This window comes from Idiotropiscis lumnitzeri, chromosome 3 (assembly GCF_059441095.1).
Source record: "Idiotropiscis lumnitzeri isolate Australia: NSW breed Sydney's pygmy pipehorse chromosome 3, RoL_Ilum_1.0, whole genome shotgun sequence".
NCBI classification, from domain to species: domain Eukaryota; kingdom Metazoa; phylum Chordata; class Actinopteri; order Syngnathiformes; family Syngnathidae; genus Idiotropiscis; species Idiotropiscis lumnitzeri.
In genome coordinates this window covers 25,318,953-25,330,765 of record NC_142393.1, presented here as the reverse complement: position 1 = coordinate 25,330,765, position 11,813 = coordinate 25,318,953, and the positions used below count along the sequence as shown (strand labels likewise).

Below are 11,813 nucleotides of genomic sequence, written 5' to 3'. Positions count from 1 at the left end.
TTTAGAACTTTCTCTCCTCCAACACACCTGATTCAAATGATCAGCTCATGAGCAAGCTCTGAAGAAGCTGAATGATCCTGATCATTTGAATCGTTGTGTTGGAGGAGGGAAAGGTCTAAAACATGCGGGAAAGGGCCCCTCGAGGACCGGAAATGGTAACCCTGATGTAGGCTGTATTCACACCAGAAAAGCCCCATGATCCGCTTGTTTGATCCTGACCAAAAGCGTTTTTTCGTTTGTGAACTACATTCTGTAAACACATCCACGTATGTGACAATCAGTTCTATTGCGGCACACTCTGCAGAGAAAAGGGGAAAACATAAGTGAGTGTTGCATTCCTGCTCTACATATTTGTGCTGTTATTGCAGCTGCAAAATAATTTTGAGTGTTAAGAATATCTATCCATCCATGATCAAAACTGCTTATCCTCACAAGGCTTGCAGTGATGGGCAAATTTTGTGTGTATTCAAAATGTCCGGACCATCCTAGGAAACAAACCGTGGTCCCCTTGGAAGACATTTGTGGTGCTTCATCCTGGTCGACACCTGGCAACTCCTCCACTTTCTCTTTTAACGTGTGGATATCGCCACTCCTCATCTTCAGTGCGTGGACTTTCGCTCTGAAGACTTCTCAATGAGGTTTGTGTCTGGGATTCCTTATGACTGTTGGTATTATTCATCCCGTGTTGTGAGGCACCAAGTCTGGTGGTCAGAAGGGATGAAATAGAATGTACCACATTTTATTTTTTTTCTAGTGTAAAAGCAATAAAAATGCACATTTAGGAGCAAGTGATGCACACAAATATGATTTTTTCCGACAGCTTGTTTATTTCCCCCCGCAACTGGAGAAGCAGACAGTATAACCTCAGCGGTGAATGACGCAACCAGTGTACCGACACACTTATTGCGTTAGAAAGCAGAAAGCAATCACCCAAGCTCATTTTGTAATGTGCATCCTCAGAAGAGAATGTCAGATGTCATCTTTTATATTTAAAGACAGCAAAAGCTGTTTATCATGATTCTGAACTCATTGAAATGAAAATGAAATAACAACCAACAAGGTTTGACTGAAGTAGCGACTTTCAGATTGAATTCTTCAAATGGATTTGAATTACAGCCATTTTGTGGAGAGTACCTCCATTTTCAGGAGCTCCAAAGTATTCAAACACTGATTTTAAAACGAATAATGCCACTTACAGGTGAGGCCGGGCTACTTCTCTTAGCCGTGCAAAGACAAAGGGGGTGCCAGTTGGTGATGCTGATAAAAGATTGTCTTTATTGTTTGGTATTGTTAATGAATTCCATACCACAGCAGTTATGGGAGTAGGAAAACCACTTTTACAACCAAACACTGTCCGATCATGCTAACACCATATGTACAGGAAAGCACATTGAAAAGTGTATAAATTATTTATATGAGACTCATCGTCAAGAACGGTGGAGACAGCCACAGTCTAATGAATTCTTCCTTTTTCAAACACTGATTATAGATAGTTATCAATTACATTGATCTCTGGAGTACATGTATATACACAAAACAACAATAAATCTTTTTCGGGGGGTGTCTGCAATAATTCTCAAAAATATCTCACAATACCGCTGTATGTACAGTAACAGAATTTACATTGGAAAATTTTAATTGATCCTATAGTTTGAGAATCGACTCATTCTGTAGTTCTCCTCCGTCGTCGATACTCGCACGGTGTTTCTATCTAACCTCAGGCTCATTTCCATACAAAGTACAGCAACGCGTGCGGTACGAGGGCCCTTTGTGAATAAGCTCACACCATTGATGATCTCACATACAAAAATAGATGCCGTCTCGTCAGTTGGAAATGGGATGTACAGTAATACGAAGCCTCCACCTGCCAAATGACATACCAAGGGATAAAGAAGAAAAAAAAAAACGTCACTTTTCTGGCCACCACATTGTGACAAACGACGCTTGTTCTTTGCCTGACACACATAATTGGCTTTCACCGAGCAGGTCGCGAACGAGATTAGAAGGAAGAGCCGCAGGTAGGATAAGAAATATCAGTACTATGAACAAAACCACAACCGGAAACCAAAGCAAAAATGAAAAAAACATCACTAAGCGGGTCTATTTTAACACAAAGAAGCGCTTCCAGTCCAGATGAGAGGTCAAACTGTATGTGACTGCACTTAAGGCAAGTAGGCGATTCCAACACGTTCTGAGTGGGTCAGGAGCTTGACAGCGTCATCATCCGGGTTGAGCCCTCACCGCTTAACACGATCTGATACAGTAAAGGAGAGGGGAGCAAAAAGCGTGACGAGAGAGGAGTAAAGTGGCGAGTCCTTCCAGCCTTCAATCACAGCCAACATGTCGCAAGTTTTGGGAGTGATTCAATCCAGACAGCCTGTCGCCCCACAGCCGTTCCTCTCCACCTATCGTTTTAGGTCCTCAACAAAGACTCAAATTAAAGCACTTGAAAAAAAAAAAAAAAAGAATCGGAATAACCAGGTTTGCAAATTGAGGTTTGCTGTACAAGTAGATCATCTGGAATACATTCACGTGGGTTTCCATACGCATGATGCGGATGGAGAATTGTCAGTCCCTTGAGATGGCGGTCCAACCTTCGCAACCTGCTCAACGTCTTAACCGTAACGCGGAAAAGAGCGCGTCATTCCAGTCATGAGGCACTATTAAGGAGCACTTAACAGTGGAATGGACGTATGAAGCCTTTGAAAACACTAGCATGTAGCAAATTTATCAAAATAAGAATTTGTGTATATGAAGCATTGAAAGCCGAAGAAGTCACTTCACTGTGAATAACAACCACCCGACGCTGCGTTGTGAGGTCATCCTGCACAGGTGTGATCGTGGTCGCTAGACTTCACAAAATGGTTGTCGAATTATTCTCAAAGGGAAAACATGCTCACGGACAACTTGTACAACTGTGTACAATCAAGATCTTTTTTTTTCTCTCCTCTTAGTCAGCAGCTCATTTTCTATTTGAAACACCTCCAAGAGGCCAAATGAGCGACGCGCCCCTCATGTGCACTGAATTAAAAATGCAACAAGGAACTTCCTCTCCTGCGGGTTGGTTTCTCGCTACTTTCACTCAGTGCACATGAAGGAAAGACCTCTTTTGGGATCACGGCGCCTCCTCGTGCTCCTCACTGATGCATTGCTCCCAGGCGTGCTTGCCCTGCTCGTCCCTGTGGCCGTGGGGAGAGTGGAAGATCCTGCGGGGCAGCGGAATGGGCTGAGGCTGCAGATCCTCTTCCGGGATGCAGCCCTCCCTCAGGTAAGGTTTGGGCGGGATGGCCGGGGGCTGAGGTCTGCGATAGGGGATGTGATGAGGCCCGTGGGTGGGCGGGTGATGGTGAGCCGCCGGCCCGTGGGAATGGCCGTCCAGTCCCGAGTGAGCGTGAGCGTGAGTGTGAGGGTGAGGGTGGGAGTGAGGGTGCGAGGTGGGGCTGCGATAGTGGAAAGGGCGGACTGGGTCCACCGAGTCCATTTCTGCGGTGCCGTAGTGAATGTGCAGGTAGGAAGAGGCCAGGTACTCATCGGGGGGCGACCACAGGTGGCTGGGGAGCGGCTCCAAGGCGTCATTCCTGATAGGGCCGGGATCGGGATACTGGCCGCTGAAGTTACTCTCGCTCAGGGAGGAAACGCCGCTGCTGGCGCTGCCAGACAAAGTGGAGTTGCTGCCCCCCAAAGCTGACTGAGGGCTGGTGGGCGAACCGGGAATTGGGTGAAGGGGCGACTGGAGGGAGAGAGACAAATAACAAGTCAAACCTGCAGAGCCGCCACTTCTTTATCATTGTGACAAACACTGTTTGGGAATGCTGAGGATGTTGCTACTGGAGATGAAAATAGTCTTGTGTTCCTTTTTTATTTTTAACACTTGAGTGCAAGTGAAGACAGAGTGTGGGAGATGAAAAATGGGCATCTGTTGAGGATTTGAAAGCAAGGTGATGAAGAAAACCTTTCAACCTCACAGTGGATATTAAAAGGAACTTGTTTGTGATGTAAAAATGAGTCATGTCAGAACTTTTGCCTTCTTGTAAAAAAAAAAAAAAGAAAAGAAGATATCAAACACACACGCAGACACACACACAAAACCTCATCAGTTTTCATAATTAATTCACTCCTGAAAGTCAGATTGAATCTATCCAACAATCAATATCAATATTTTGATGCAAAAAAATTCAACCTGCTCCAGTCACACGAAAATATTAATACAAACTTTAACTGAGCTAATGCAAGTTCATCAACAGTAGAAAACACATTTGAAATAATGGTAATTTTAAAGAGCACATTATATAAAAAAAAAAAAATGGTTGACGAACATGAAATGTATTGAAACTAATGGCCGGTGGACCCCAATATCGTAATAGTTTGTACCTTTCGAAGTGAACGCACAGGAAGGGCAGGTGGAGGGTCGTTGTTCTGGCTGTTAAATGCGTCACAGTGCATGAGGAAGTGTCCTACAGAAAAAAAAGTAAATCACAGATGAAAACGCTTCTTTGTTAAAACACAGCAATTTCTATTTGGGGCGAATACAGCATCTGGCCCCTCGTTGACTCATGCACTATATCATCAAAAAACGAGATTGTGCGCAATGTGTAAATGGGACATGTACCTGGTGGGAAAGATCGAGGAGGGACGGGGGGCATAATTACACCTCCAGCAGAAGTTGGTATGTAGGACACCTGCTCCCTGTTTTCACCATCCATGTTCCAGCTGCCGGGAGCATTCGGAAACACTGCAGGCAGTAGAAAGTGGTCATCACGCTTGCACGCACCACAAACATAAAATCTTTTACTCGGTTTCTGTTGCACCTTTCTCAGGCAGCGTCATGTGAGGATCTGGACAGGGCTTGCAGGGGCTAACTTGTTGCAGTAAGGCACGCTGCAGATGGTTATTCTGTACAAGATGACAAATACAGTCTCAGAGGCTGTGCTCGTTTTGAAAAACGCTCGGCGAAGGGGCAATTCATTGTTTGTCCCTCACACGATCCGGACACATTTGTCCCTACCTGTCCGTTTTCGGCCAAGTTGTAGTACATGGAGTTGTTGGCCCTCTCACGATGAGATGGCAGCAGGATCATCACTTCCCTGTTGTGTTTGGCTTTGTCAGGCAAAGACGGCGAGCCTGCAAAGGGAAGAATCCATACATGTCAGATCTAGAAGGTACAGAAGCGTATTGGTGCCACACCAGAAAAAAAAAGATGCTCATTTCCACTTTTTTTGCAAAACAAACAAAGCAATTCCTTCCATCCATTTTATGTCTTTTGAATCAAAGTTACCAACTATGTAAGTCTACAATACTGTGGAAAAAATAAGGCCATGGGCCCTATTTTCCGTGTGTGACTTGGCCCAGCACCAAAATTTGTGCTACGGCTGCCATTCTATCACATTAGGGCCCCAAATGTTTAAAAAGATTGAAGGTTTTCAGAAGACGACACAAATACCTACATCGGGCTCTGCAAGTGATTTGAACCAGAGAAACGTCCTTGCTTTTTTATTTATTTATTTATTTTTGCCGAACAGGGATGTGAAACATATCGCAGTTAAAATGTGATGATGAATTTACTTTTGGGTTGTGGCACCAATACACGTCCAGAAAAAGGACAATAGGAATTTACAGTAAATGTAGGTCTTGTATGTATGTAATGTTATTTTTTTCGATAGTCAAAATGTCATCACAAAGAAGAAGCATCTGCAGCCACGCACATACCTCTGGCACTCGAGGGAGCTGAGTTTATAATTTGGGAGGAGTTGGAACGTATCGAGCTCAGGCTGGAGGAGGAAGGGCTCGGCTGCAAAGCATAATACATTGACGAGGCATGAATGAGAGAGTTGTTCAACGAATAAATAAATATGGGTAGCTACGATGTAATGTGTCATCCAAAACCTGGAGCCTATCCCAGCAGACTACAGGTGAAAGGGATACTATTCAGGCACCGTCCGTCTCTGAGTGGGAACCGATCCCATAGTAACTCGCGATATGAGTACTTTGAGACAAGAGCGTGGTCACGGAGCATATGAAACTCACAAGTCAAGAGAACACTGTATTCCACATCTTTCACCACAATAAAGCATCTGTGTCATTTTTTGAGAATTCAAAAATATCCCTCACACAATCTGGACACATTTCAAATCAAATTGCAAAAATGAAAATATGCTCAACAATCACTTTTTAGATTTCAAGCCTTGCCTGCATGTGTATGGCCTCCTCAGGGTGCTCCCCCATCAGACCCTCCGTCATTATGGCCAGGTTTACTGTTCCCGCCTCGCTGGATGTGTGAGAGGACAGCGAGGAGGACGAGTGACGGATCGAACCCTGCAGGTTCAGAGGGCTGCGGAAGACGGAAGATTGGTTCAAGAGGAAACCTGGGACTTGAATTCCGTTCTAAACACCACTTTTCATTGAGTACATGATGGGAGCAACTCATTCACACATAGAACCCTCTTTCAATTTTCAGTATTCTGTGACCTGAATACATTTTTACAAATACTATGTGGAATTATTATCTTGAGGGGAAAAAAACAGCAACTAAGTCACTGCAACCATTTTAAGGGACTGACAATTTAGTGACCACCTCCGATGTTGAATGAAATTGACGTCATTCTGTCACATTGTGAATGTCATGTGACCATTTTAGGTAGACTACATCACTTGAACATGACGGTACTTGGATTACATTTTTTGAACAAACTACTAACTATATCAGAATACATTTTGAAAGAAACCTTCTCAACCCTGAAATGAAGCCAGTTGCCCTTTACAGTTGCCCTTTTGGCTGGCGCTTATTGCTACATGGTTCAGCTGTAACAGCCTGCATAGAAAGAATAATCACAGCAAAATGCATTAGATCTGCAAAAAAAAATGAATTGCTGGATGGCGAGGGACAACTTATTCTGTTTTAAGGCTCATTGAGATTTCCCAAAATCCTCCATGGGAATACCAGGAGAGATTTCAGCTCAGCGTGTGATGCAGGTGAACAAAGGTGTTTGTACAGTGACTGACCTGTGTCTGTGTATGAGCCGCAGACTCTCGGGGCTCATGTGGCTGTGGGATGAGAGGACGCCTCTGGGAGAATTGACCCCGGAGCAGCCAGAAGGGCCAAATCGGTCCACGCCGGGCACACCCTGCTGCGTCCCAAAAATATACTACTCTGAATATTTACACTGCTCACATTTTAATAGTGTAAAATGCTTGCAAAGCTTATTGCAAAGTTCTTTTATTGGCGAATTCACCACAAAAGGAACTAGGGCTGCACGATTATGGCCAAACTGATAAACATGTTTTTTTTGGGGGGGGGGTTGTGTGTGGGTGTGAGTGTGAGTATTTATTTTTGTTATAAAAATAATTCATCATGTTAGGGAAAACATCTACACTATTTTGCAAAAACTATAAAATGTCAAAAGAAATAAAGGTCAAAATAGTCTTTAGTGCAAAATTCAACTAAGATGAATGAATTATTATTAGAAAAAATGTTATCTTGTTTAATGTCACTTGAGTCCAGACAATGGATGATGATCCTTTCCGAAACACTAGCTCCTCTCCAAGATGCACCTTTTCTCCAATTTCTGCTGTATTTTTTTTTCTTTCAAATATGGCTGGCTTGTTGTTAGGCAGCGAAATGAAGTCTTTACCATGCGTTGGCCACATGGTGGTTGGCTTAATTGTGCAGCCAAACTTGTGATCATGATTAAAATCGGATTAATTGTGCAGCCCTGTATGAAAAAAACAATCTGGTATGACCGCATTTAGGAAGGAAAGGTGTAAAATTGTCCCAGCCGTAACTCACATGGTGCAGCCCCGTCCTCATCATGTGGAACTGGTCCACCAACTTTTTGTGCAGCGGACGCATCTCCGGGTGGACCAGCTTCTCATGAACAGCCAGACCAACCCCAAGAATGTGAACCTGCAGCAAGAAATCAACAAATGCGGAAAAGCTACTCCTTTGACCATAATTAAACAGAGTAAAAGAGAATAAAAAAATGTTTTGGGTCACATTGCATCAATTGAATGCCGCTTCTTTTGGTGTGCAAATCATGACCATTTGGGGGCAGTCTAGGGCAGACAGATGCAGATGCTGTTCATTAAGAAGCCTCAACTCCTGGCTCAGCTCATCAGTACGACACTTCCCAGAGGATAAACAATATGAGTTGTGTTGTATTGTCTAGCTATATGTTTTACTAAACTGCTACCTAAATTCCAGTTTGGGTTAGCGTTATTTCATGCTGCTGTCTTAAAAACAAACACAAAAAAAAGGGATTTCTCTTTTGTTTAATGTTTAATAGGTTAAGCTTAAATTTGGAGTGGCATTTAAAAACTTAAGGGCATTTCTGAAGAAATTTGCAGTAATCTTCAAGTAAAATCACAATTGTAGTGTTCACAATGGAATGAAGAAAAGGACATACATGTCACACGGGCAAAAGAAATCTAAATTAACCTGCAATATGAACACAACCTTACACTGCCCCCATGTGGTCATGGAGGACACACCAGAAGAGCAGCATTTAATTATGTTATTAGAGCATGTTTTTATAAAGTACAATAGTATGGAGGGCAATTTTCCCTTGTTCAAATGCACATTAAATTTTGTCAGGAAGGTGGCATAGATCATTCTGACCTGCTCCTGCATCATGTCCTTGAGGTGCGTAATCCTCTCGGAATCTTCAGGGTGACTGCTAATGTAGTCCTTGTCGAAAAATGCCTGTCAAAGAGGCAGGTGTCAAAAGATTAAGACAACTCCACACTTGAGCCGGTGCTCCGTGTCTGTCTACCTCTTGGTATCTGGCGATGCCTCCGTTGACCGCGGCGTCGATGACGCCGTTGAGGCACATGCTGAGCGGGTTGATGTTGCCGTGATGCTGTCTGTGCTGGTACTGGCTGATCAGAGTGCGCAACTCCTGGGTTTTATTCTCCACCACGTAGATGGCATTCTCCAGAGGGCTCACCTCCACCTGGAAGTTGACTTTTTGTTTTTAATCTTCATTTCATTCAGGCAACAGAATTTTACAATGAAATACAGGGAGATACACAATTACTTCGCTTATTTCATATCCTACTAACAAGGAACAAATTGAAAGAAAGATTGAAAACTAAATCAGCAGGAGATCTTGTCGACTTGAAATTGAAAAAGGCGAAGGATGATTCGGGAGCCTCAAGAAAACACGGTCACAGCGAAAGCGACACGAGACGATGTTGCTCACCACTTCTCTTCTTTCCACGTCGGCCCAGCGGGAGATGCCCGGGAGAGGGCGGGAGAGGATCAGCGTGGTTCTTTCGATCCACAGGCTCTGTTAGAACAAGCAGACAACCGAGATTTGTCCCGCATTCGTTGACGTTGCAGTGAAAAGCTCTCGGTTTCAAATTTGGGTCAATGTGCCATGTATGCACCTCGAAAAAAAAGTGACTATTGTCATTTTCTTACTACGTTATTACACGACAAAAGTGACTGCATTTGCACTCTGTTGATTTGGTTACAGTACTTAAAATGTTGTTGGAATCTTGGACATATATGACTTTAATTTTGTAAGATTAGACTCAAATGTACACTTTTTCATCATTTATGTCAAGAGTCAGGTCAGCATTGCGAATGAGAATCTGGCCTCACCATCTGTCGTCTCGCTCAAATTAAATGAGCTAACGTTGATACATTAGCTTCGTAGCTGTATTGTTTTGGTGCGCATTGCACTAGCTTCTTTTATCTTCTTATAGAAGTATAAAATTATTCCAAAATTTACACTCTTTCCTCAATCTGTTGTGACTGTCCGTGTGGAAAAATAATAAATGCAAAATCCAACCATGTACCAAATATATGATTTAAATGATGATGAAATTGAATTGTTTCTTGCCTCACTGAGAAATTTTTCTTACATTCCAAAGGAGATGTGCTAATTGTTGCTGAGCACTGTACCTAGTCACGGTCCGGCAGTTCTCCTTTGTGACCACAGAGAGATGTTACTCCTATTTTTTACAGCATGTGGACCTCACTTGAATGAGCCACAGCATCGCCCGTTCCAACATCTAAATTCCGAGAGCGACGAGCTCACCGTACCCTGAACTCATTTTCACGGTCCTTGGGGCCCTTGTGGAAAGGCCTGTCATAGTGGAAGCGGCTGACGTTGTTTATGCGGTAGAAGCTCTTGATCCTCTCGGGCACACGCTCCAGTTGAGGCGCATCTGAGATGTCTGATACTGGTGTCACCGCGTAGATCTGCAAGTCTACAAGCTCAGTGTCAAGGAACACATTGACAGGCAGGAGGCACCAAAGCACAAAGTACACTATAATAGGACGCGTATTGATTTACTGTCCTCTTTCTAACCATTATACAGTCGGGTCCATAATAATTGTGACATGGAAATAGTTCTCATCATTTTGACACCACATTTTAAATGAAATTAGATGTGCTGTAGTTGCAGACCTTTGGCTTTAATTTGAGGGCTTTTACGTCTAAATTGAGTGTGTAGGAATTATGTACTACCGTTTTGTATATGTGCCTCCCACTTTTGAGGGGAGCAAAAGTAAGAGGACAATCGAATGCTCAGCTGTTCCATGACCAGGTGCACTTTTTGATGATGAGATGTAACGCAGAAGAATGAGATCTGAAGTGTTTCGGGCAATCCGATTATCTGCCAGTATTTTGCCAAATACTTCAAAATTAATTCACAATGCAGATGATAATAATAACCCCAAGCATTCTGCAAAAAGTTTTTGAAGGCAATGAAGTTATGCAAAGTCCAAGTCAGTCACCTGACATCAAGCCGATTGAGCATGCATTTTATTTCTGAAGACAAAACATGTCTGTTGATGTTGTTGATAGGTTCCAGATTTCAGGTTGTAAATGACTGCAAAGGACTTGCAAGCAAGTATTCCAAAGAAAAAGTTTGATTTGAGATCGTTCATTTGTTTCATTACACTTTGGTTGCATAAAAAGTGAGAGGCACATCGACAAACTGCAAATATGCCCATCTTCAAGCTGAAAGTCTGCAGTTAAAGTTTTATTTATTTGAACGGGGTTTGTGGCGACATTTTACATTAACAGTAAGTTTTAGATGACATCAGTGCATTTTGGTGACGCAGTTATATCAGTACCTTCCTATGGAGAGTATTTGAATTTTGCTTTTTTTGTTACACTATTATGACATCACCTCCGTGATTCACTATCTTACAAAAACAGAAAATCACAACACTGCATCAACTGAGAAAAAAAAACATTCTGGCTGCAGCGCCGTGAGTGGGATACACTGAGCATCACTCTGCAGGATGGTGTCATCGGGTTGGTTGGGATGCTGCATGGCGATGGCTTGCGGAAATTCTCCCAGCATCCTTTGCTGGAAGTCCTCCAGCCGTTCGTAGTCATAGCCACGACAGACAAACTCTTTGTTCTGAAAAGAGGCAAAGCGAGGGTCGCGTTCACAAGGGTGACACGTGGGTAAAGTGGCTCAACCTGGTGAAGAGGAGGAGCAACTTTAACAGCATTTGTTTTCAAGAAATATTCTATAAATAATTTAATATGTTACAGGTCAACATATAGGAAGCAGTTAAACTAATTAAAGGAAAAACGTACATGAAGGAGTGTAATATCTCATTCTTTTACATTTAAAATGATTGAATTTTTATCATTTCTTTATATAAAATGCATATAATCATAAAAGGTGTAATGTCTTGTAATAATCAATTAACTCATTCACTGCCAGACCAGGTAAAATGAATGTACTCATTGGCTTCTATACCCATCAATGGCAGTGAATGCGTTGAAAATATGTTTTATGTTAATTCGATGAAAAATATTAATTAAAAACTGTGGAAAATTTCCATAATTTTT

General features: G+C 42.6%; 1 protein-coding gene across 2 annotated transcripts in view; it reads right to left on the bottom strand.

Annotated features, from left to right (window-relative positions):
* Positions 1–1,252: 1,252 nt before the first annotated feature.
* dock3 (dedicator of cytokinesis 3) overlaps positions 1,253–11,813 on the bottom strand; it is a 57,004-nt gene continuing 46,443 nt past the window's right edge. The window contains exons 41-54 of one of the 2 annotated variants that reach the window (XM_088292300.1): positions 11,232–11,373; positions 10,043–10,209; positions 9,195–9,281; positions 8,766–8,945; positions 8,612–8,695; positions 7,784–7,900; positions 7,000–7,142; positions 6,187–6,328; positions 5,707–5,788; positions 5,006–5,121; positions 4,809–4,893; positions 4,610–4,732; positions 4,372–4,454; positions 1,253–3,730 (exon numbers count right to left, since the gene is read on the bottom strand). In XM_088292300.1, coding sequence (XP_088148426.1) covers positions 3,116–3,730; positions 4,372–4,454; positions 4,610–4,732; positions 4,809–4,893; positions 5,006–5,121; positions 5,707–5,788; positions 6,187–6,328; positions 7,000–7,142; positions 7,784–7,900; positions 8,612–8,695; positions 8,766–8,945; positions 9,195–9,281; positions 10,043–10,209; positions 11,232–11,373 — 2,166 coding nt within the window. In that variant the 3' untranslated portion in view covers positions 1,253–3,115. The remainder of the gene's footprint in view (positions 3,731–4,371; positions 4,455–4,609; positions 4,733–4,808; positions 4,894–5,005; positions 5,122–5,706; positions 5,789–6,186; positions 6,329–6,999; positions 7,143–7,783; positions 7,901–8,611; positions 8,696–8,765; positions 8,946–9,194; positions 9,282–10,042; positions 10,210–11,231; positions 11,374–11,813) is intronic. The other variant, XM_088292301.1, reaches the window with a different exon arrangement.